This window comes from Pollachius pollachius (assembly GCF_949987615.1).
Source record: "Pollachius pollachius genome assembly, chromosome: 15".
NCBI classification, from domain to species: domain Eukaryota; kingdom Metazoa; phylum Chordata; class Actinopteri; order Gadiformes; family Gadidae; genus Pollachius; species Pollachius pollachius.
In genome coordinates, this window is record NC_136948.1 from 2,695,960 (window position 1) to 2,722,171 (window position 26,212).

A 26,212-nucleotide genomic window follows, 5' to 3' on the forward strand; every position below is an offset into this window, starting at 1 on the left:
CTGTAGTCCTGGGTTATGCACGTGAAGTAACGAGTAACGAGCCTGTTTAAATCGCAGTAACGATAACGCGTTACTGATTTTGACAAAGTAATTAGCTACAGTGCTCGTTACCGCAAAAGTAACGTAGTTACTGTGACGCGTTACTTAATAACGCGTTAGTCCCAACACTGGTGATAATCAATAAAAACATTTTTCTTAAATCAAATAAAAGAAAACATATGCGAAACAATACTTTATCGTAAAGATTTGGCCCAATTCCACCTTCAACATCCACTGATTTCCCCTGTCTAAACTTAAAACGCAATTTTTCAATTATGACCCATAGTAGATCTTCCAAATAGTCAAACATATTCCTCCCTTCTTTTACTCCTTCACCACTCGACCAATTGAGCAATATAGAGATCATAAACATTTCTGCTAGACTTGCTGTGCGGAACTGTGCATGCATTTACCTGTGGGGGGGTGAAATCATTCTCCATGGTCGAAGATCCAGGAGCCCTATGGCCTCCAAACTGCGGGCTGTCTCTCCTCTCCTCTTCGTCTACATCAAGCAGAGTGTACAAGGTGCTTAGAGTGGGATGGGTTAAAGGAGAAAAAACATTTAACCCTTTAAAACAATCATGGATCATGGAAAGCAAGGTTCTCAGCTGAGTCAGACGGAGTAAGCTCCTCTCTCGTTTATGTTTTAAAACGATTGTTGGTCAGTCATCATTCAAAACAGCATTAAATCTTTAATGAAATGCAGTGGGATGGGGGGGTTAGCCACAGCCACATGGGAGCAGGATCAAACATATAAGCTGCAATTACTACACACAGCCACACGTTTATTAGATGTTTAACATATCAGCAAGATAATAGACTTAATTTAGCAATGATGGCAGTGGCGCAGCACCAAACTTGTTTTACTACTTTAGATCTACAGACAGGTAAGACATATTCCTCCCTTCGTTTACTCCTTCACCACTTCTTTGGAAGTCATCAAGGTTCTGCTGCATGGTTAAGGTTCCGTTCTGTTGCTGCTGCTCAGTCACAACAGACCCATATGACATGCTCTAATAAAACAAGAAGGGAGAAGTGAGCATAAATCAGGCGTCTAGTGATAACTTGAAGACACTACAGACTTCAGCTCTTTTCCTCTCTACCGTTACAAGAATCGTACTATCGATACTCCTAAACCCTCATGTCACTTTAGTTGGTGAAAAAATGATGTCCATAAATTCTAATTGTCTAGTGGAATTCTGAATCCCTTGTCACTTTGACACTATTGATTAAAAAGTAAATTGAGCAATATAGAGAGCATAAACATTTCTGCTAGACGTGCTGTGCGGAACTGTGCTTGCATTAACCTGTGGGGGGGTGAAATCATTCACTGTGGTCGAAGATCCAGGAGCCCGATAGCCTCCAAACTCCGGTCTGTCTCTCCTCTCCGGTCTGCATCAAGCGGCGGTTACAAGGTGCTTAGAGTGGGATGGGTTAAAGGAGACAAACCATTTAACCCTTTAAAACACTGTGCATGTGTGTGTGTGTGTGGACACCTTGGGCCCTGGCCTGGCATGGAGGTTCTTTCTGGCTCTGGCTTGGAGTCCAACAAGGTCCAGTTCAGCCTTTCAAGCCTGGGGAAGTTCTCTTCAACCATTTGGTTTTTCAGCACCTCAGAGACAAACTTCTGACATGCTTCCTCTCCTTTGTTAAGAAGATTCACCAATAGATTGCTGATCCAATCAGTGCCGGCCTAAAGCAAATCAATAAAGTAAAGGGCAAATGATCAACATGGGGGTCGTAGACATACAGGGAGAGATGGAAACACACCATTCATGGGGGCACAGAATGATTTGGGAGTTAGCTAGAGACGTCTGGTGTTTTTTTAAATGAATCAGGGCCCGGTTTACCGAAACCTTCTTAAAGCCTTCTTAACGCTAAGTCATTCTTAACCTCTACTTTAAGTTCTACTTTAACATCTTGTTTCCCAAAACGTTCTTTGCTACAAATCTCTTTTTCGTACATCGTTCGTTGGTAAGGTTGGTCTGAAGCACTCGTAGAACCTTCTTAGCTCTACCGTATTGATGTTTCAGCTCCAGACGCTAGTCGCCGCCACTGTACAGTAACCCTTAGAAATCCCAGTTGCGCATGGAACTGCCACATTGGCAGTGTTGTGTTTCACTAATGGTTTTAATTCAAGTGTTCCGGAACTTCCGGAAGGAAGTGATATGTGGCGTAGCAGGCATGTCTATTCAAATAGACATGCAGGTTAGCAGGATAGGCCAAGTTATTTAATTGTTAATTTCGAGTTCACATCCGTAGCCAATTGAGGCCAAATTAAACGGCATGTTTGAATTAAGGATGTTGTCTCGGCTGTTCTTTATTTTTGGCCGTGGGTACAGCAGGCGAGGTCTGCTCGACTCGCTTCCAATAATTTCAAAAACTCGCAACTTCAAAAAATGATTGTATTTATTTTACAATTCAAAAATGACAAAACTGTCTTCTAAATTAAGGAAATGATACTGGGAAAGGAATAAACCATTATAAGCAACAAGTGAACTTAATTAAGTGGTTTCAGCACATTCTCTCTGGACAGCACCGTTTCCGAAAGACGTAAGGAGTGTTTCCTAAGAAGACTCCCAAGACACCGTTCGGGAACCACGCCTATAGAGGTAAACAACTTTGATAAGTCTAAACGTATGAGTCTTCATAGCGGACGTTATCGGGAAACCGGGCCCTGGGCATTCTACTAAACCCAAATCAATTTATCTAGCGAGTACGTGACCAAGGCTAAAGCATCATCAAATCTCCAATGGGAACTTGGCCACTAGGTTAACCAGGGGGCTCTGTGGGACCCTCGTGACGTCATTGCTTGACCATAAACAAAAGTTGTCGACCGTAAACAAAAGTATAAACTATCGCCGAGGATGTAATCTTACCATTTCAATATAAAGATAAACAGATTCATGTTTTAAAAGGCATAAATAATGTTTACACTTAACAAAATATCAGTCAGGGAGGGGAGAAGAGTCTTACCAGGCCATTGTATTCTTCCAAAGTTATAATCCGTTTCTCGAGACAGAGGATCAGAATGAATTCCTCCTTCTTGATGATAGAAATCAATGTCGTCAGATGACTCTGGACAAAATTTGAATGTTTTCCTTGATCCTGACCAACCTCCATCATTATTGTGGAAGCGACAGCAGGCATTTCTGAAACACACACACACACACATTTTAATTCTTTATTTGAATCCACCAATCCCATTACAAGAGACAGGATTCAAATATTTCAGAGATGAGATAGGTCTTTGTTCAAGGGTACAAAAAACATCAGGCCAGACTGCCTATCACTGCTGATATGGAGCAGAACTTTGCTAATTGTTTAGATCTTCTGCTTGAGACCCCTGCCAGCCGTAACCCACTGAAAACACGGTTGTGGACATGCCCCAAGCTGCCAAAAATAAACACTATTAGCTTGCACTGGTAGGTCCCTTAGTTTTTCCAGAATGGGCTGGTATTTAACCATTTTATCGTTGAAAGCAATTTCCATGTACAGATCAAACACACAGCCTATCTCAAGTAAGAGCACTTCCCTTCTGTCTCTGTTAGAAACACAACATCATGGGTATTTGGGATGTTACAAAACACATCAATAGAGCTGTTAAACCATTCCGGCATGATGCGTGAATGTTTGTACATGGTCACATTTTCTAGAAATACTTCTTTAACATTGCTGGAAATCAGATCGACAAGTCGGTCATGGCGTGCAATATGCAGTCCTTTGTACATAGTACAGCTATTCACACACACACACACACACACACACACACACACACACACACACACACACACACACACTAGCCAGTAGCTATGCAGTTAGCCAGGCAATTCTCTCTGATTGGCTCTGGTTCAGAGGGCGATGCCCCAATGCTAATCCAATGAACACGAAGTGCAGCGTCGACATTCAGTTCGTAATGGCGGACCGTGTTCGTAATGGCGGACCATGTTCGTAATGGCGGACCATGTTCGTAATGGCGGACCATGTTCGTAATGGCGGACCATGCGGCCTTGAGTTAGATTGACTTTCCTGTTTTTAAGCACCTCCATCGACAATGTTGTAACTCGCACCGTGCCTAGACAGGCCGGGCTTTCACTTACGGTCTAATCGCGGAAGGGCTAGCCCGCCCTATACATAACATTAGTTTGCTGTTTTTTGTACTTGCTGGCAGTAAAAGAAAAAAAACACAACTTTGATCGGCCTTCTATGAGCACACTGAGACAAATAAAAACATGTCCATTGGACAATCGACATTCAGTGAGTACTGGCAATGGGTACTGGCAAAGCCTATGTGACACCGTCTCTGGTTGGGAGAGGCATTCACTAGCCTAACCGGTTGCTCAGCTCACTAAACTCTAATGTAGAATAACCGGTAGCTCAGTCGTTATTTTATTTGATGAACGCAAGCGATACCAATGGGTTTGAGACTGCTTTTAGGCCTACCTGATAGGAAAGAACAAGATAATTTTCCTCCTGAGTTGAGACCTCTGATGAACCCAGACGCACACGACAACTAGGAAACAGGTGCACTGATGGGGTCAGTGCGACTATACCTTTTGATGAAATTAGCCTCGCCCATTCGACACTCATCCAATGATGAGTTGCCTCTTGCGTGGTCAGGCGGGGCCATCACTAACGATCCCAGGGGCATTGCTAGACCAAGAGCTTTACAGATTCGTAGCTACCTCAAACTCAATCCACATTTAAAATAAGTATTTCAGGAAAATAAAGTAACTAACAAACAAAAAAAAAAAAATCTCTTCATGACCCACACCTCTTTATGACCTTCACCTTTTTATCTAAACCAGTATTATGCAGGATGCGCCCTTTAAGGAAAGTTGTGCCTTAGACAAACTCTACAACTGACAAACTCTAACAAGATGGTCAAATCTAAAATTCACATGTATGCTTATTTACAAGCTGTGTGGAAAAAGCATAAGTTTGGCAGAACGACATGGACTAAAAATATATCTCTCCTAGGTCACAGATATGCTTCTCCATATTCTGAATAGTTTTACGTCTAGCCCCCATCATGTCCTCATCCGATTCTTGCCTGTCTCTCTCCTCCTCCTCCCCCTGCCTGGCCCTGGACTGCCCAGCCTGTGCTCTTTCTTCCATCTCTCCTTCTCCTCCTCCTCCTCCTCCTCTTCCTTCTTCTCCTCCTCCCTGCCCCTCAATTAGTGTAGCAGCCACTAGCCAGCAACATCCACATAGGCCTAAGTATACTCACTGCATGTATTTTATAGGCTTTCCTTCTTAACAGGGAAGCTTGCCTTTTTCACTATAGACAAAACTGAATAGGCAAAATTGATAAATACAATACCACCACCAACCAGTCAGATAGCCTATTACAGGTTTTCTTTTTTTAATGATAAAACTATTGAATTTACCGTAGGGTCCTACAGTCATCCTGGCAATACTGCAGTTCTTTGTAGCTTAAATACTAAGCCTTCATACTGACTTTTAGTGACTTTTAATATAGCCCAATCAGATTTTGTAGATTATAGGCTACCATTGATTAAATCACAGCACATCAAACTAGCAATTGTTGGCTATGACCAGCATAAATATTAATGTTAACGTTAATGTGAGCAATTATCATACCTCCATCGTCCTCCTCACTGCTCCTCTCCCTCTGCCTCTGTTCATGAAGAATTTCCAGATTTTTTCAGAAGGCTAATGTTTAGTTTTACAGGACAGCTTCACAAAGCAAATGCCTAAACTTTTACAGGGCTCTCAAGTTTTGAAGACAGGCAATAATGATGTCTGTTAAAATTGGCACCCACAGCTCCTCCACCCTCATGCTCAGGACGGGTGCTCCACAAGGCTGCGTGCTGAGCCCACTCCTGTAAGCCATCTACCCACATGACTGTACTCCCCACCCACCCCACCAACACAATAGTCAAATTCGCCAATGATACGACTGGTGGGGCTCATAAGCGGAGGAGACGAGTCGGCCTATAGGGATGAGGTACAGCGGCTGGTGGAGCGGTGTGCTGCAAACAACCTGACCCTTAACACAAAAAAACAAAGGAGGTTATAGTGGACTTCAGGAGGCACAGAGCTGCCCCCGCCCCTCTCCACATAAATGGTGACTGTGTGGAGAGAGTCTCCACCTTCAAGTTCCTGGGAACTCACATCTCTGAGGACATATCCTGGTCAGCTAACACATCAGCGGTGGTGAAGAAGGCCCAACAACGACTCCACTTCCTGAGGGTACTCAAGAGAAACAAACTGGAGGAGAAGCTGCTGGTGACCTTTTACCGCTCCACCTTCGAGAGTGTGCTGGCCTTCTCCATCACTGTGTGGTATGCTGGCTGCACAGTGGCGGACAGAAAAAGGCTGCAGAGGGTGATAAGGTCAGCTGAAAAAACTATTGGCTCTCCCTTGCCCTCCTTGGATGACATCGCCAGCTCTCGATGCATCTCAAGAACAAGAAGGATAATCCGTGACCACCTCCATCCTGGCCACCACCTGCTCAGCCTACTGCCCTCTGGTAGGAGGTACAGGAGCCTGAAGAGCAGAACCAACAGACTGAACAACAGCTTCTTTCCTTGGGCAATCAGGACACTTAACACTCATAAAACATTAAACAGACACATATACCTCACTTTAAATAAAGTGCAATATGCTTACGGCCTTTTATATTTTATATTTAGTATTCACCTCGCCTGTCCTTGTCTTCTTCCAAATGTTTTTCTTGTTATTTCTGTCTTGTTTTTTGTATGTGTAATGCACCTTCAGTTGGCACTCCAAGTTTTGTTGTATAGGCGACTGTGCAATGACAATAAAGGCTATATTATCTTATCTTATTTATTCATTCATTATTCATTTTCCGGGGCATAGACTGGGACCAGAAAATAATTCTTTCTCTGCATTGAAACCCATTCATATTTTACGATCTCATAGGTCCCATGAGGACCACCGGAAGGAGCGGGACTTCCGAGCTCTATAGGAGCTCAGCTCCCACCTAACTCGAACCCTGGCTGTAATCCCCTCGAGATGAATAGAGAAACCTTCGAAGGCGAAGGATGGATGGCAAGATAGGATCCTATCTTTCTATCTTTCCATCCATCTCTTTATCTCTCCATCCATCTATCTGAATCAAAAGAGTAAGAAGCAACACGAATGTCCTACCTGATCGTGGACCTCCGGTGAGAAAAGGCACGCATCACGATGAGGAAGTACTCTGTCTTCTCCACTCATTCAACACTCAACCCTCCAATTAATGAGCTCAAAGTGCAACTCATCAGGGGCGATATGGCCCATTAGGTGGGTGGTCGGGCGGAGCCAAGCGGTAAGCAGGTAGCCTAGCTGATGAGCCAGGAAATAACTTTTAATCCCCGCTTTACAACCTAAAATGTCGCAGTGATAACATTTTATCTCTTATCTTGCAAGTAATGATTCTCCTCCCCTGAGAGTAAGTGAATTTGTCTTAACTCTTCCTCTCTTCTACTCTTGCTCTCATCCTTCTCCTCTTCCTCCTCTTCTTCTCTTGAAGTCACCTTGCTGCTGAGGTCATGAATGCAGGAGGTCTGAGCCTGTGGTCAGTCTGCAGCCCATGGAGGGATGTGTTCATTCTATGCATAGATGTACACGTTACGAAGGTCAATATGTTCACATTTGTTTCCTCAAATACTATTCAGTTCTCGAGCATTAACTTTAAACAGATTAAAATGTTTTTCTGAGATTACCAGAACAGAACGATCATCATCAGTTAAGCGTCAAATTTAGACAAGCATTTATTTGAAAATATAAAATAAAAACATTATTTGTTTGAGTAGTAAAAGGTGCCCCCTCCCCCCTTCTCCTCTGGCCGATGACATCATCAGTTATCCTCATCCTCCTCTTCCTCGTCGATCAGCGAGGGAAAAAGGACCTGAAGCTTCCTGCGGCCACGCATCACTTCCTGTTCCCCTGCACAACACACAAACACACGTCTTGGAATTCCGTCTACTGAGGGGTGTGTGTGTGTGTGTGTGTGTGTGTGTGTGTGTGTGTGTGTGTGTGTGTGTGTGTGTGTGTGTGTGTGTGTGTGTGTGTACCTGGCAGGGTGGGGTCATAGGGTCTCACCAGGGTAGGTTGTGCTCTGAGAGCCTCTAGAGGCCTGGAGGACTGATAACACACAGCTGTTAGACAGGACATCATATATAGTAATATAATAATCATATTATGAAAGTTTAAACAACCGTCTGTTTGGGACTGATTGTCCAATCACAGAGATGCAGGGGCGTGGTTTAGGGACAACTGTGTTGGGAACAACAATGTGTGTGTGTGTGTGTGTGTGTGTGTGTGTGTGTGTGTGTGTGTGTGTGTGTGTGTGTGTGTGACCTTAGGTGTGCTCTCCATCGGTGGGGGTGAGTGTGATTGGTCGGTCTGAAGCGAGGAGTTCATCACAGCTTCACTGATTGGCTCTGCCTTTAGGTCTCCCATGGTTACCGGGCCCTGATTGGTCGGTGCGTAGCGTAACCCTGGGAACACAGCAGAACCACAGCGTGTCACACCCCGGGGGTCCCGGAGCCGCGGGCCGCCGGTCTGGGGTCGCCCTACCTGCCGTCGCGCTGTCGCTCTTCTCCTGCTCCCCTTCTCCTCCTCCTCCTCCTCCTCCTCCTCCCCTCCTACTCCTGCTGGGGTTTGTAGTCCTCTGGGAGTTTGTAGTCCGTTGTTGTCGGGGCTCCGCTAGGGAGGATGTGTGACCCTCCCTGACCTCCCCGATGCTCTCCTCCTCCCCCTCCTCCTCCTCCTCCCCCCAGGACCCCTGGAGAACACAAGAGGTCAGAGGTCATCAGGTCACATCACCTAGACCGCAGTCTCAGAGGTAACAGGAGCTTTGTGTGTGTGTGTGTGTTAGGGCTTTGGCTTTTGCCAAAAAAATCATATTCGAAGTTGTTTGTTTATTATTATTAATATTCGAATATTGATTAATAATATTTTGACCATTAAATGCCTTCAGTAAGACCGGTATGGTATAAAACTTAAGTTGTATATGTTTCGTCCACCAGAGGGCAGTGTTTCTGCAGCTTGCCGGGATGTAGTGTAGCCAGGTGGGCTCTCAAGTTGCTGGTTTTCCCGTGGTATGAGAGTTTGGTCCTACATATTCGACATATTACTTTATCGTTACGGTTCTTTTCCCCTGTATTTTTTCGAACCAAAGTAGCGCCACACTTTGCTTTTGAAATGGTCAGGAGTGTACCTATCGATCTTCTCCTCGGGGTCTGTTGTCGGTGTTGACGCAGACCCCGAGGAGGATATCGATAGAATACAAAATTGGCGCAAACCAGGACGCAACGCCACCTTCAGGAGCCCAGATGAACAATAATAGCCTTGCTAATGAGCTCGTGATTCACAACTTCACCAGGCGTGAAAAAGCCTCGGAATCTGAATTGGAAACAACGTTCAAGCAAAGACATTTACAAAAAATAATGCCCGTAACAGGTTCGAATGTTAAGGGCTGCCTAATTTCGTTTGAATATTAATTTATTTTTTGATATTCAAATTATATTCGAAGAACGAAGTACGGAGTCAAAGCCCTAGTGTGTGTGTGTGTGTGTGTGTGTGTTACCTCAGGTTGGGGGCGGGGCTCAGAGAGTGTGACTTCCTGGTCGATCCTGGCCAGCAGGGTCAGCGTGGGGTCATGACCTCCGACCTGTCCTTCACTAGGAGGGTCGTAGTCCTGGAGAGGAGCAGAATGTTGAACACATGTCACGATGGTGTCACGATGATGTCACGATGATGTCATGATGGTGTCACGATGAGGTCACGATGAGGTCACGATGAGGTCACGATGAGGTCACGATGGTGTCACGATGGTGTCACGATTGTGTCAAGATGAGGTTACGATGGTGTCATGATTATGGTACGATGGTGTCATGATGATGTCACGATGAGGTCACGATGATGTCATGATGATGTCACGATGATGTCATGATGGTGTCGATGGTGTCACGATGAGGTCACAATGATGTCACGATGATGTCACGATGAGGTCACGATGATGTCACGATAGCGGAGAGGAAGCTGTCTCACCATCTCCTGAAGCTCCCGCAGAGAACTGGAGAAACTGCCGTCTTCTAGGGACAGACAGACAGACAGACAGGTAGGTAAGACGGATGATAGAGACAGCCAGACAGACGAGAGAGAAAGACAGACAGACAGGTGAGAGACAGACGAGAGATGGACAGATATGCCAGCAGACAGTTAGTATGTGTAGGGTAATATCACTGACCTATTGGGTCTCTGTGTGCATTTAGCGGTCTGTCTCACCTGTGTGGTGCTACCTGTGTGTGTGTACCTGTCTCACCTGTGTGGTGCTTCCTGTGTGTGTACCTGTCTCACCTGTGTGGTGCTACCTGTGTGTGTACCTGTCTCACCTGAGTGGTGCTCCCCTGTGTGTGTACCTGTCTCCCTGTGTATACCTGTCTCCCTGTGTGTGTACCTGTCTCACCTTTGTGTGTACCTGTCTCCCTGTGTGTGTACCTGTCTCCCTGTGTGTACCTGTCTCTACTGTGTGTCCCTGTCTCCCAGTGGGTGTCCCAGTCTCCCTGTGTGTGTACCTGTCTCACCTGTGGGGTAGCAGCAGCTGACCAGCAGCTCTCCCTCTGAGATGTGTCTCACTGCGGGCTCCGCCGCCCCGGTCGCCACCAGGCTGCTGCTGCTGGTACTCAGGCTGATACCAGCAGTACTAGTACTACCAGCAGTACTAGTACTACCAGCAGTACTACTACACACACTGCGGCCCTGAGGGGGGAGGGCCGGGGGGGAGGCAGGGGGAGGAGCAGGGGGGAGGGGGCAGTTCCCCTCTGATGCAGATTTCACCCTGAGAGACAAAACACCAAACACATTATCACTGTGTGTGTGTGTGTGTGTGTGTGTCTGTGTGTGTGTGTGTGTGTGTCTCACAGTGAGTGTGAGTCGGGGGTCCCCTCAGCAAGGATAGGCGGGTCGTCGTCCAGGGGGCGTGGCTCCGGGGTGGGGGTGGGCGTGGCCACCAGCTCCACGTCAGCCACTAAGAACACAGGAGGCTATGGTGAAACAAGCTGATTGGCTGACGTGGAATGTGTGTGTGTGGGTGTGTACGCGTGTGTACGTGTGTGTGTGTGTGTGTGTGTGTGTGTGTGTGTGTGTGTGTGTGTGTGTGTGTGTGTGTGTGTGTGTGTTAACCTGTGTGTGAGGGCCAGGGTTCTGCTGGCTCCGGGCTGGGGGGTCCGGAGGGGGGGGGTGTCTGCAGAGGGGGTGTCTGGGGACTGTCCGGGTCCCGGACTGGGCTGGGTACTGGGGTCGGAGCTGGGGTGGAGACCAGCAGCTGTGGAACCAACACAACCTATCAGACCACAGAACCACAGACAGGCAGAACCACAGACGGATAGGCAGAACCACAGACGGATAGAAAGAACCACAGACGGATAGAAAGAACCACAGACAGGCAGAACCACAGACGGATAGACAGAACCACAGACAGGCAGAACCACAGACAGATAGGCAGAACCACAGACGGATAGACAGAACCACAGACAGGCAGAACCACAGACAGGCAGAACCACAGACGGATAGACAGAACCACAGACAGACAGAACCACAGACAGGCAGAACCACAGACAGGCAGAACCACAGACAGGCAGAACCACAGACAGGCAGAACCACAGACAGGCAGAACCACAGACAGATAGACAGAACCACAGACACAAACAGAACCACAGACAGACAGACAGAATTTACAGACAGACAGACAGACAGAACCACAGACTAGGGGGTGTGTACCTGCTCTGCTGCCCCTGGTCCCGGTCCCGGCGGGTCTCTCTGGGACAGCATCAGGGTCCCGGTCTCCACCAGAACCTCACTGACGTACCGGCGGAGCAGAGGGGAACCGACAACAGCACGGCCCTCTAACACACACACACACACACACACACACACACACACACACACACACACACACACACACACACACACACACACACACACTATTGCTGAAGCAAACATCCAGATGGCAGACAGGATGGCAGGTAGACGGTTGGAGAGGTAGACAGACAGATGCATGGGTGAAGCCTCACCGGGTGAATGGTGTGACACCGATGAGACGCTCTCCTCCTCAGCCTCTGATTGGCCACTCGTTTCATTGAGGGCGGGGTCAGGGGGAGGGGGGCTGTACAACTGACAGATGACCCTGGTCATCACCTGCTGCTCCACCCTGGAGGGGGAGACAGAGAGACCAGAGAGAGAGAGAGACCAGAGAGAGAGAGAGACCAGAGAGAGCCCAGAGAGAGAGACCAGAGAGCAGAGACCAGAGAGAGAGAGACCAAAGAGAGATATTGAGACACACAGGGAGAGAGACCGAGAGGGAGACCGACAGAGGGGGAGAGACACTGACAGAGACTCACCACTCCAGCAGCCGGTTCTCCAGGGCGTCTCCCCGCTGGATGAGGCCCAGAACGGAGGCCTGGTCCTGGGCAGGGAGAGGGACGGCGGAGGTGGAGGGGGGGAAGACCGGCCCATGGTAGAGAGCAGCAGGAGGGGAACGACGTCCAGAGACCTCGATGGCCTGCTCCTCCTGAACACTGTCCTCCTGGGGGGGGAGGAGGAGGAGATCAGCATGGGGTCTGCGAGTGGTCATAGTGGCCTGGTGGGGTGAGCTCTAGTGAGGGGGGTGAGCTCTAGTGAGGGGGGTGAGCTCTAGTGAGGGGGGTGAGCTCTAGTGAGGGGGGGTGAGCTCTAGTGAGGGTGAGCTCTAGTGAGAGGGGGGGTGAGCTCTAGTGAGGGGGGTGAGCTCTAGTGAGAGGGGGGGTGAGCTCTAGTGAGGGGGGTGAGCTCTAGTGAGAGGGGGGGTGAGCTCTAGTGAGGGGGGGGGTGAGCTCTAGTGAGAGGGGGTGAGCTGTAGTGGGGGGAGTGAGCTCTAGTGAGGGGGGGGGTGAGCTCTAGTGAGGGGGGTGAGCTGTAGTGGGGGGAGTGAGCTCTAGTGAGGGGGGGGGTGAGCTCTAGTGAGGGGGGCTAAATCCAGTTACCTGAACAACATCCACTACAGAGAGGAAACCCGTTCCTGGGAAGAGCAGCTCTTCCTCCTCCTCCTCTTCATCATCACTTCTTTCTGTGACGATCTGAAAGTCAACAATTACTGAGATTACTCCAGCATGTTGTTTCCTCAGGCTAGTATCAGGCTAGTAGCAGGCTAGTAGGAAGATTTGAGCAGGCTAGTTCACCTGTAGTTCAGCTGTTGCTCTCTGATTCAACACGTCCACGGCAGCCATGTTTGATCCACAGGGGACTTCCACGGCAGCCATGTTTGATCCACAGGGGACTTCCACGGCAGCCATGTTTGATCCAATGGGGACTTCCACGGCAGCCATGTTGGATCCACTGGGGACTTCGATGTCCGCCATTTTGGATCCACTGGGGACTTCAATGTCCGCTATGTTTGATCCACTGGGGACTTCAATGGCCGCCATGTTGGATCCAGTGGTTAGGTGCGTGGCGGCCATGTTGGACGTCTCTGGATGTTGTATCAGCGGTCGTCTGGACGACAGCCCTGAGAAAAAAACACCTTAAACTAACTAACCAGTTAACATTACCTAACCACTACAATATTATGTGGTTAATAACTAGTAACGAGTTGATATGGTTAATCCTTAGTTATAAGTCCTATTTAATATGGGTAATTACTAGTTATAAGTACTAGTTATTATGGTTAACAACTGAATAGTATGGTTAATAACTAGTAATATGGTTAATAACTAGTTATTGATAACATAGGTAATAACTAATTATTGCTACTCGCTAACGTGTAATAACTAGTTATTAGTATTAGTTAATATGGTTAGCTAGTTATTAGTACTAACAAACATGGCTAATAACTAGTTATTGCTACTCACTAACATGTGTAATAACTAGTTATTAATATTAGTTAATATGGTTAACTATTGGTACTAACAAACATGGGTAATAACTAGTTATTGCTACTCGCTAATATGTGGTACAACTAGTTATCAGTAATGGGTAACATGAGTATAATAACTAGTACTAGTTAAGGTTATTCTAGTTACTAGTACTAGTTACTAACCAGTTACGAGCTCCTGACCAAGGGGGACGGCCATGGGGAGCCAGCGTTGGGCCCTGTCCTGGGAGCGCTGGTTGCCGTGGGTAACGGGGGCCTGGCTGCAGGCGTTCTGGACCGGTTGTCTCGGCAACCGTGGGGGAGTGGCAGATGGATCGGTCTGAGTTTTAATAGACTTCATCTGGACTCCTGAGAGAGAGAGAGAGAGAGAGAGAGTGAGAGTGAGAGAGAGAACAGGAGAGAGAGAGAGTGAGACAGACAGAGAGAGAGAGAGAACAGGAGAGAGAGAGAGTGAGACAGAGTGAGAGAGAGAGAACAGGAGAGAGAGAGAGAGATTAGCAGAGAAACGCAACAGATGTCGGTGTGTAGAAAAGGGCAAAGTGTTTAATAGCCATTTCCTGCTCTCTTTTTCCATCCCTCTTTCTCCCTGCAGGCGCCCTGGTCCTGGTGTGAGACAGTCTGGACAGCATTGAGCTTGTAGCCACCACAGAGTGTGGGAAAGGAGATGGAGGAGAGGAGTGGGGAAACAAGGGTTACCCTCACATTCCTGGGGCCTCATTCCAGAAACTTCCTAACTCTGAGATCCTATCCTATCTTTAGATAGGAGGGCATTTAGGGGTTTTGGTACTACAGACGGAGGTTTCCTAACTTAACTTAGGAAGAAATCCTGTATTAACTTAAGATGGGCACTTAGCCATTACAGAACTATCCTAAGTTAACTGTCAAAGTTATTAACAAAATAACTGTCAATAACTGAAAGAGATGGCTGCAGCACTGCTAGTGGGTCTGTTTGACAATGAGGAAGAGGAACATCACAACAGACACGTGATGGCTGAAAGGCTACCGAGAACACATAATGATGTGGTACATTTTCCTGACCGTATTTTATTTCATTTTATCGCCTGCAAAGACATTTAAATTTGAATTTGGTGGAAGAATTACTTTACTAATTTATTGCTCCTCTTTTTACCAATACCTGCCATGGCCGTAGTACTAGTGCTACTAGCTTGCTGTTATTAACAAAGATCCTTTATCAACAGTCTCGTTAAAAGTAACGCGTTCTATCAATCTCATGCACATTCTGAGTGCAGAAACAGACATAACCTGACTATTTCCGATCCAAAAATCGGATTGACAGAACAGTTAGGATTACCTTAATTAAGATAAGATAGGCGGCCAAAGATAAGAGAGGAAATGGCAAACAGGTTAGGGACCCCCCCCCCCCCCCCCCCCCCCCCGGCCGGCTCTCTGTCCACATGTGCATGGGGCATTCCAGGTGTGAGAGTCAGAGCATTGATACAGGTCCCTCAAGGCTCGGTACTGGGGCCTCTTCTGTTCTCCCTCTACACCAGATCTCTGGGCTCTGTAATTACATCCCACGGCTTTTCCTATCACTGCTATGCTGACGACACTCAGCTATTTCTCTCCTTTCCCTCATCTGACAAAGCCCTGATTGCAACACGCATATCTGAATGTCTGGCAGAAGTCAGCACCTGGACAACTGCCCATCACCTGAGGCTTAACCTCAACAAGACTGAGCTCCTCCTAATACCAGGGAAAGATTGCCCACACATGGACTTACTGGTCACTGTTGAGAACATCACTGTATCTCCTTCTCCAACTGCCAAAAACCTTGGTGTAGTGTTGGACAATCAGTTATGCTGCACCGCAAACATCACTGCGGTGGCCCGATCCTGCAGATTTGCACTTTACAACATCCGCAGGATCCGGCCCTTCCTCACAAGGGAAGCAGCTCAGCTTCTAGTCCAATCACTGGTCATCTCCCGCCTCGACTACTGCAACTCGCTCCTGGCTGGACTCCCTGCCTCTGCGATTAAACCCTTGCAGCGCATCCAGAATGCGGCAGCGCGCCTCGTGTTCAACCTACCAAAGTTCTCACATGTAACCCCCCTCTTCCGAGACCTCCACTGGCTCCCTGTAATAGCTCGCATCAGATTCAAGATGATGGTACTGGCATACAAGGCAGTCGATGGAACTGCCCCTGCCTACCTCCAAGCATTAGTAAAGCCACACACCCCAGCTCGATCCCCGTTAAGAGCAAGCAAAGGTCGATCAGCAAAGTCACGACTTTTCTCTGTTTTGGGACCTCAGTGGTGGAACGAGCTCCCTATCGATGTCAGGACCGCAGAGTCGCTCACCAGCTTCCGCAAAAGACTCAAAACTCACCTGTTCAGAGTTCATCTCGACTCTGCATAGAAACCAATGCACAGCCACCATTGAATGTTGTACGTCCTGGCACTTGTACATTGCACTTATTCAAGGTACTTAATTGTGTAGCATCTACAGTAGCTGCTATCGCTGCTTTACACGGGGAATGGGTTAGCCTAGCGATTGTAATACTTGCACTTGGTTCTATGAACGTCTTTACTGTACCGACAGCGACGTATTGTTTCACTTCTTATGACAAATGTACTTATTGTAACAAATGCACTTATTGTAAGTCGCTTTGGATAAAAGCGTCTGCTAAATGCCCTAAATGTAAATGTAAATGTAAATGAGAACACAGAGCGCAGGGAAATGAGTATAAAGGCTCAGCACTGTGTTTGTTTTTGTTTCAATCTTTTCTTAAATGCTTTCTGAAAACTCCTCAACCCCATTTAGTGTGACCCTTCATGTGTCATCAACATTCATATCAGTACCAGCAGTTTGTAAGTCATTTGTCAGTAATTGATGTGTCATATTTTGGTTCTCAAAATTCACCAGATTGATGCATTTAAATTAAATCGGTTCAAGTTTTTCTCCCGGGGGGGGGCTTGCCCCCGGACCCCTCTAGAAGATCGCGAGCCCCCCAAAAATCCTGTGGGAAACACCGAGTGGGGGAGAGAAGTGGAGGAGAAGAGGAGAGGAGGAGAGGAGTGGAGGAGAGGAGAGGAATAGAGGAGAGGAGAGGAGTGGGGGAGAGGAGGAGAGGAGAGGAGAGGAGGAGAGGAGAGGAGTGGGGGAGAGGAGGAGAGGAGAGGAGGAGAGGAGTGGAGGAGAGAGGGAGAGGAGGAGAGGAGTGGAGGAGAGGAGTGGAGGAGAGGAGTGGGGGAGGAGAGGAGGAGAGGAGAGAGGAGAGGAGAGGAGAGGAGTGGAGGAGAGGAGAGGAGGAGAGGAGTGGAGGAGAGGAGAGGAGAGGAGGAGAGGAGAGGAGGAGAGGAGAGGAGAGGAGGAGTGGAGGAGAGGAGGAGAGGAGGAGAGGAGAGGAGGAGAGGAGAGGAGGAGAGGAGGGTTACCCTCTTCCTATACACACACCCAAACACAAACACCAACACACACACGCCACACACACACACCCTCACACTCACATCTGCACGCACACACCCCTCCCTCCACCAGGGTCCTGTAGACCCCGGTGCTCTCTGGGACCCTGTGGACCCTCTGGGGGTCCCCCCCCCTGAAGGGCATCTCACCCCGGCTGCTGTCCACCGGTGGGGGTCTGGCCGGGCCCCTGGGTCTGGGGGGGCCCGGGGAGGGGGGTCTGATGTAGGGGGTCTTCTTCAGGGCGCCCCTGTAGGAGGGCCCCGGACCCCTGGCTGGAGCCTGGTCCTGGTCCACGGCCGGCCCCCACACATAGGGGGGGGGGGAGGGAGAGGGGGGTCAGAGGGGGGAGGGGAGAGTGAGTGAGTGAGAGAGTGAGTGAGTGAGTGAGAGAGTGAGTGAGTGAGTGAGAGAGTGTGTGTGTGTGTGTGTGAATGAGTGAGAGAGTGAGTGTGTCAGTGAGTGAATGAGTGAGTGAGTCAGTGAGTGAATGAGAGAGAGAGAGATTGAGTGAGTGAGTGAGGGAGTGAGTGAACGTGTGAATGAGTGAGTGAGAGAGTGTGTGTGAGTAAGTGAGTGAGTGAGTGAGTGTGTAAGTGAGTGAGTGTGAATGAGTGAGTGTGAATGAGTGAGAGAGTGTGTGTGAGCAAGTGAGTGAGTGAGTGTGAATGAGTGAGTGTTCCTGAGTGCTTACTGCTCTGGCGTTGGGCTGCTGTCGCCTACTTCCTCTTTCTGCCGTGATACCGCCTGGTTGCCTGGGAACGCCCAGTGGCCTTGGCCCCGCCTTCCTGGCCGGCAGCGAGGGACCTCCTCCTCCTCCTCCTCCTCCTCCTCCTCCTCCTCCTCTCCCTCCCCCTCCTCCTCCTCTCCCTCCCCCTCCTCCTCCTCCTCCTCCTCGAGGAGCAGCGGTGGGAGGAGAGGAGGTCTGCACAGAGGAGATCATCACATGACCTCATCGTCCCCAACTCCCGTCATCGTGACATCATCGTGACATCATCGTCATCTCACCTGGGGGTCACGTGACAGACGGGTGATCCAGGCGTCCACCGTCCTCCTGACCCTCAGAGCCTCGCTGCAGTCCCTACACACGCACACACACACACACGCACACACACACACACACACACACGTACACACACACACACACACACAGGCTGAGAGTTAGTCGGTAAGCTAGCTGTTAACTGCTGTATGCTTAGGCTTAGCAGGTTAGCTCGGTGATAGTAGCTACAGGCCAGGTGTTGGCTAGATAATAGCAGCTAGATGCTAGGGTAAGCTAGATGTGAGCAGCTACAGGCTAGGTTAAGCTAGGTGTGAGCGGCTACAGGCTAGCTTAGCTAGGTGTGAGCTGTTATAGGCTAGCTTAAGGTAGTTGTGAGCGGCTAGAGGCTAGGTTAAGCTAGGTGTGAGCGGATACAGGCTAGGTTAAGCTAGGTGTGAGCAGCTAGAGGCTAGATTAAGCTAGGTGTGAGTGGCTAAAGGCTAGGTGGAGCTAGCTGTGAGCGTCTACAGGCTAGGTGTGAGTGGCTACAGGCTAGGTTTGAGCGGCTACAGGCTAGGTGTAGCTAGGTGTGAGCGGCTACAGGCTAGGTGGAGCTAGCTGTGAGCGTCTACAGGCTAGGTGTGAGCGGCTACAGGCTAGGTTTGAGCAGCTACAGGCTAGGTGTAGCTAGGTGTAAGTGGCAACAGGCTAGGTGTGAGTGGCTAGAGGCTAGGCTAAGCTAAGTGTGAGCGGCTACAGGCTAGGTTAAGCTAGGTTTGAGCGGCTACAGGCTAGGTTAAGCTAGGTGTGAGCGGCTAGAGGCTAGGTTAAGCTAGGTGTGAGCGGCTACAGGCTAGGTGTAGCTAGGTGTGAGCGGCTACAGGCTAAGTGTAGCTAGGTGTGAGCGGCTACAGGCTAGGTGGAGCTAGCTGTGAGCGTCTACAGGCTAGGTGTGAGCGTCTACAGGCTAGGTGTCAGCAGCTACAGAGGCTAGGCTAAGTTAGGTGTGAGCGCCTACAGGCTAGGTAAAGCTAGGTGTGAGTGGCTAGAGGCTAGGTTAAGCTAGGTGTGAGCGGCTACAGGCTAGGTGTAGCTAGGTGTGAGCGGCTATAGTCTAGGTGTGAGCAGCTACAGGCTAGGTGTAAGCGGCTACAGGCTAGGTGTGAGTGGCTAGGCTAAGCTAGGTGTGAGCGGCTACAGGCTAGGTGTAGCTAGGTGTGAGCAGCTACAGGCTAGGTGTGAGCGGCTACAGGCTAGGTGTAGCTAGGTGTGAGCGGCTACAGGCTAGGTTAGGCTAGGTGTGAGCGGCTACAGGCTAGGTTAGGCTAGGTGTGAGCGGCTACAGGCTAGGGAAAGCTAGGTGTGAGCGGCTACAGGCTAGGTTAGGCTAGGTGTGAGCGGCTACAGGCTAGGTTAGGCTAGGTGTGAGCGGCTACAGGCTAGGTGTAGCTAGGTGTGAGCAGCTACAGGCTAGGTGAAAGCGGCTACAGGCTAGGTGTAGCTAGGTGTGAGCGGCTACAGGCTAGGTTAGGCTAGGTGTGAGCGGCTACAGGCTAGGTTAGGCTAGGTGTGAGCGGCTACAGGCTAGGGAAAGCTAGGTGTGAGCGGCTACAGGCTAGGTTAGGCTAGGTGTGAGCGGCTACAGGCTAGGTTAGGCTAGGTGTGAGCGGCTACAGGCTAGGTTAGGCTAGGTGTGAGCGGCTACAGGCTAGGTGTTGCTACCTGTTGGCCGACAGGGCGTCCAGCTGAAGGTGCAGAGCCTCAGTGTCGCGGGCTCTCAGCATGGCGTTCACGTTCTCCTCCAGAACCTTCCTCTGTCTGCGGACGTCCCGGAGAACCAGAGCCGCCTCCTGCACCACGGAGGGAGCAGGAGGTGGTAGGGCAGAGAGAGGAGCAGGAGGTGCTAGAGCAGAGAGAGGAGGAGCAGAGAGAGGAGCAGGAGGTGCTAGAACAGAGAGAGGAGGAGCAGAGAGAGGAGGAGCAGGAGGTGCTAGAACAGAGAGAGGAGGAGCGGAGAGAGGAGCAGGAGGTGCTAGAACAGAGAGAGGAGGAGCAGAAAGAGGAGCAGGAGGTTCTAGGGCAGAGAGAGGAGGAGCAGGAGGTGCCATAACAGAGAGAGGAGGAGCAGAGAGAGGAGCAGGAGGTTCTAGGGCAGAGAGAGGAGGAGCAGGAGGTGCTAGAGCAGAGAGAGGAGGAGCGGAGAGAGGAGCAGGAGGTGCTGGGACAGAGGGAACCATGGTTGGAGAACATCCACCAGGAGCTGACAGGATGGCTGACTGGACAGGCCCTCCTCCCACCTAGAAGACAGACAGACAGCACAGACAGACAGCTCAGACAGACAGCTCAGACAGACAGCCAGCCGGTCTGAGCTGACCCATTTTAGTGCAGTATATTTGGTCTCTATCTGGGCTGTGATTGGCTCTCCCTAGTCAGAGGGATGGTTCCTTCCTCACCTGATTGGCCCGCTGGGTCCGACTTCCTGAAACACGTCTGGTTGCTATGGGAACCCTTGAAACTCCTCTGATGATGGCCACGCCCATGTAGGAAGGAACAGAACAAACAGGAACAGATGCTATTGTTATGGCAACGCTGTTACTATGGTCTATTATAGATAAGTATGTTATACTGTGTGAGCATCTATCATTTCCTCCTCCTCCACTCCTCCTCCTCCTCACCTCCTTGTCCCTGCTGGCCGGAGGTCCTTGCTTTCCTTAGAGGTCCCGGGGCTATGGCTGGTCATGTGTTTGGTTGGTCTTCTCTGATTGGTCAGGAGGGGCCTGGCCTGACCTGATGACACACACACACACACACACACACACACACACACACACACACACACACACACACACACACACACACACACAGTAACTTTAAGTAAAGGTAATTAACTCTGTAACAACGTGCGTTTGGTGTAAACGTTTGAAAGAGAGAGCTTTTGATGCATCTGTTCCTTTGAGTTCTTCTGAGATCACAGTTGATGTTAACTAGTCAGTAAACATCCAATATCAGTAATACTATTATCACTAACTATCCTGCTCAAACTAGTCAGTAAACACCTAATATCATTTACACTATTATCACTAACTATCCTGATCAAACTAGTCAGTAAACATCTAATATCATTAACAGTATTATCACTAACTATTCTGATGAAACTAGTCAGTAAACATCTAATATCATTAACATTATTATCACTAACTATCCTGATCAAACTAGTCAGTAAACATCTAATATCAGCAGTAATAACGCTAACTAGTCAATAAACAACTAATATCATTAGTAAAATTATCCCAAACTAGTCAGTAAACATCTAATATTAGTGGTAATCTCACTAACTATCCTGATAGCCCTTCAGGTTCTCTTCTACCTGAGTGAGGAGGTGCAGCAGGAGGTGAAAGGTGAAGGGTCGAGGGGGGGTCAGAGGTCACGGGGGCGTGGCCTATGCTCATCTTGCAGGTGGAGTCCAGAAGGTGCCTCTGATTGGAGGACAGATCAATTTTAGAAGTCTTACGGCTTTCCTAGTCAGTTAGTACCAGTACTAGTATTAGTACTAGTATTAGTACTGGTAGTAGTGGTTTTAGTACCTGCAGCAGGAGGAGCTGGTTCTGCAGTATTAGTATTAGTACTAGTATTAGTACTAGTGGTAGTAGTAGCTTTAGTACCTGCAGCAGGAGGAGCTGGTTCTGCAGTATTAGTACTAGTATTAGTACTAGTGGTAGTAGTAGCTTTAGTACCTGCTGCAGCAGGTGCTGGTTCTGCAGTATTAGTACTAGTATTAGTACTAGTGGTAGTAGTAGCTTTAGTACCTGCCGCAGCAGGTGCTGGTTCTGCAGTATTAGTACTAGTATTAGTACTAGTGGTAGTAGTAGCTTTAGTACCTGCATCAGCAGGTGCTGGTTCTGCAGTATTAGTACTAGTGGTAGTAGTAGCTTTAGTACCTGCAGCAGCAGGTGCTGGTTCTGCAGTATTAGTATTAGTACTAGTATTAGTACTAGTGGTAGTAGTAGCTTTAGTACCTGCTGCAGCAGGTGCTGGTTCTGCAGTATTAGTACTAGTACTAGTATTAGTACTAGTGGTAGTAGTAGCTTTAGTACCTGCTGCAGCAGATACTGGTTCTGCAGTATTAGTACTAGTATTAGTACTAGTGGTAGTAGTAGCTTTAGTACCTGCAGCAGCAGATACTGGTTCTGCAGTATTAGTACTAGTATTAGTACTAGTATTAGTACTAGTGGTAGTAGTAGCTTTAGTACCTGCAGCAGGAGGTGCTGGTTCTGAAGGATCTCCAGTCTGTGAAGCAGATGATCTGACGTTCTGCAGCTCAGCTCATCCTGAGGGCTGATCACCACAACACACAATGACACAAAACACAAATACACAACACAGAAACAACCAATACACAACACACAATGACACAAACAACAAATACACAACACACAATGACACAAAACACAAATACACAACACAGAAACAACCAATACACAACACACAATGACAAAAAACACAAATACACAACACAGAAGCAACCAATACACAACACACAATGACACTAACAACAAATACACAAAACACAATGACACAAACAACCAATACACAACACACAATGACAAAACACACAACACAGAAACAACCAATACACAACACACAATGACACAAACAACCAATACACAACACACAATGACACAAACAACAAATACACAACACAGAAACAACCAATACACAACACACAATGACACAAACAACCAATACACAACACAGAAACAACCAAAACACAACACACAAACAACAAATATACAACACACAATGACACAAACTACAAATACACAACACAGACACAACCAATACGCAACACACAATGACACAAACAACCAATACATGACACAAACAAAAAATACACAACACACAATGACACAAACAAAAATGCACAACACAAAAACAACCAATACACAACACACAATGACACAAACCACAAATACACAACACACAATTGCACAAAACAACCCCTACAACAGACCTGTTCATCTCCTGGAGCCTCCTCAAAGCATCAGTCAGCTGGGAAACCCGGAACTCCAACTGACTCTGAGCCTACACACACACACACACACACACACACACACACACACACACATTAACAAGGCAACACACTATCAACAACAATACAAAGGGCAATAAATGACTCCCACATAACTCAAGTACACTATGTAGATTCTAGAACAACGCAACACACTATATAACAAAACAACACACTATATAACAAGACAACATACTATAACAAAACACAATAATCCAGAAGCTTTGATCTAAAACACGATACAGACAGTGTCCTCAATATAGCAGAATGTTTTACTTGGATCAGAGGCGCTGTAGCGGCTAGGGTCGCCGCGGTAACAGCTCCCTGTTGGCATGACGACAGACAGCCAGGCTCCAGGTTAGGGACTGGATCCAAGAACTGCACCTCCCCCTCTAGCCTCCTGGGGGCACTGTGGGACCTGGGGAGAAACCAGACACCTGGGATAACGTCATCGGATACGTCCATGCATAGACTTTATCAAAAGGTATAGAGCTAGGGTATCTAGACTCAGCTAGGTAATGTACAGCATAGAGCTAGGTGATGTAGAGTGTATAGAGCTGGGTGATTCAGAGTTTAGAACTGGGCGATATAGAGTGTAAAGAGCTTGGAGACATTGAACTATTCAGGTGCTCTAGGGTCTAGAGAGTAGAACCAGATGATATAGAGGGTATAGAGCTAAGTGATGTAGAGTGTAATGAACTAGGAGACATTGAGCTAGAAGATGTAGAGCAGGGGTCGGCAACCCTAGGCACGTGTGCCACCACTGGCACAGGGCAGCATAATCATTGGCACACTTAAGAAAAGTGTGTTTTTAATTATTATTTAAAAAATTTCACAGCACAATGGGGCAGCATAATCATTGCTACAATTTATTTCTTTTGCAGTTTTTTTTGCACTTTTCTATTTTGGGCATTTCCTCCCAGTGCAAATATGTTCCTCCCAGTGCAAAAAATTATTTACAGAAAGCAGTGTTCTGAAATGGGATCAATTAAAAGTTTTTAAACATATGTTGTGAGTAATAGAGAAGAAAATATTTAAAATATTGCTGCAAGTGGCCTGTATGCAATGCCTTCACATGGTTTTGCAAAGCTGTACATGTCTTAAAGATATTGATGTGGATGCTCCTACATTCTCATATATTCTCGTTTTTTACATTTCTCACAGTGCAAATATGTTTTTGAATGAGTTTCTGAATGTTTCTGATATGTAAGTATAACTTGTAAACCCATGTTGCAAATATAACAACCAAAAAAACATTTAAAATGTTGACGCATGATTGTGGACTATATGGAAATAGTACAATTCCAGGTCTTCTGGAAATGTTTTTGGTCGCTGTGTTATTATTCAGCTTAATATTTAATATATTGTTGCTTAAGGCACACTCATTAACGAGAAAATGTCAAACGGGCACTGCATGTTGAAAAGGTTGCTGACCCCTGATGTAGAGTATAAAGACCCAGGATAAAGAGAGTAGAACCAGGTGATATAGAGGCTATAGGGCTGGATGATTCAGACGGTATAGAGCTAGGGGATGTAGAAGGTACCTGTGTTGGAGGCCTTGGGAAGGGTGGTGAGCCGTCAGAACCTCCTGAGCTGAGTCTGAAAACAGAACCACTGGAGACTGGTCCGTCCGTACTGGAGACTGGTCCGTCAGTACTGGGGGATGGTCCACCAGTAAAGGAGACTTGTCCTTCAGTACTCGAGATTGGTCCACCAGTATAGGAGACTGGTTCGTCAGTACTGGATGGTCAACCATCGACCGACTAGTCCCTGGCTTGTCCCTATTTGACGTCTGTGCTCGCTGACCAGCCTTCCTGGTCCCTGGGTGGACTCGGTCTGGGGGTCTGGGTTTGGACTGGTCTGGTTGGCTGGGTTTGGACTGGTCTGGGCGGCTGGGTTTGGACTGGTCTGGGCGGCTGGGTTTGGACTGGTCTTGGTGGTGGGATCGGGTGGACAGGACTGTGGTGGTCGAGCGGATAAGGACGTCTCCGGCATCAGAGCTGCAGGCGGACACGTCCTCCTGGCCGCTCTCACCCGGTACCAAGGAGAACGTCCTCATGACGACATCATAACGTACAGGTGTTGCGTTGAGGATGAGGCGTCGTGTTGTTGTCGCGCTACGGAAGCCGAGCGGGGCGATGTTTTCAAATTTCCCGCTCCGCCAACAACGAAGAAAGAAAGAAGTAACGAAAAAAAACAACAAACTCGCTACGATCTCCTCAGCTGGCTATATGAAAACGACGGAGGATTCTCCCGATGTTCAGACTCTAGGCCCCGGACACATTGTTTACCTCAAGCGACAAGGAAACATGTGAATAACAGACAGCAGTTGTTGCTGACAACAACTCGACCTCTTCCGGTGTCCGTAGCGTCGGGTGCATTCCAATTTGACAACTTCCGGTCTCCGTGGCCTCGGGTGCATTCCAACTAGATATCATATATTTGCTATATCTTGCCCCAATTTGAATGAACTGATAAATAATCTGATAAAAATATATATTTATCGTATTCCTACATTTATTTCGCGCATCATTAGCTTTATATTGAAATTAAGGTTCGTTATTTCAATAAGCAACCAGAGCATTGTTTATTAAAACGAAAATAAATACACATTTTGTTTATCAGTAACATATCAAAGTAAATCTAAATATTTTTTTAGAAAACATAACATATAAAATGCAATATATATTTGTATTAAAATTGTAGTTCTTTTATATACTGATCGATCTCGTTGATGACTGTACGTTCCAATAATCACAGTTGATAATCTTCAGTTTCAAAATAAAATCCAGATAAACTACAACACCAGCTGATACAG

The 26,212-nt window shown here is 47.8% G+C and overlaps 1 protein-coding gene across 1 annotated transcript; it reads right to left on the reverse strand.

Annotated features, from left to right (window-relative positions):
• Positions 1 to 7,768: 7,768 nt before the first annotated feature.
• Positions 7,769 to 25,724, reverse strand: kiaa0586 (KIAA0586 ortholog). The gene is made up of 27 exons (XM_079752211.1): positions 24,939 to 25,724; positions 23,671 to 23,812; positions 23,338 to 23,408; positions 22,577 to 22,661; positions 21,694 to 21,802; positions 21,002 to 21,113; positions 20,780 to 20,846; positions 20,049 to 20,623; positions 18,353 to 18,425; positions 18,249 to 18,269; positions 18,039 to 18,167; positions 17,497 to 17,632; positions 14,090 to 14,272; positions 13,233 to 13,558; positions 13,038 to 13,130; positions 12,417 to 12,601; positions 12,090 to 12,226; positions 11,797 to 11,921; positions 11,200 to 11,341; positions 10,939 to 11,044; positions 10,602 to 10,855; positions 10,066 to 10,109; positions 9,602 to 9,712; positions 8,590 to 8,797; positions 8,371 to 8,510; positions 8,085 to 8,154; positions 7,769 to 7,956 (listed from the first exon to the last, which is right to left on the reverse strand). Exons 1-27 carry the CDS (start codon positions 25,451 to 25,453, stop codon positions 7,868 to 7,870), a joined length of 4,248 nt encoding a protein of 1,415 aa, XP_079608337.1. The 5' UTR covers positions 25,454 to 25,724; the 3' UTR covers positions 7,769 to 7,867.
• Between the last annotated feature and the right edge of the window lie 488 nt (positions 25,725 to 26,212).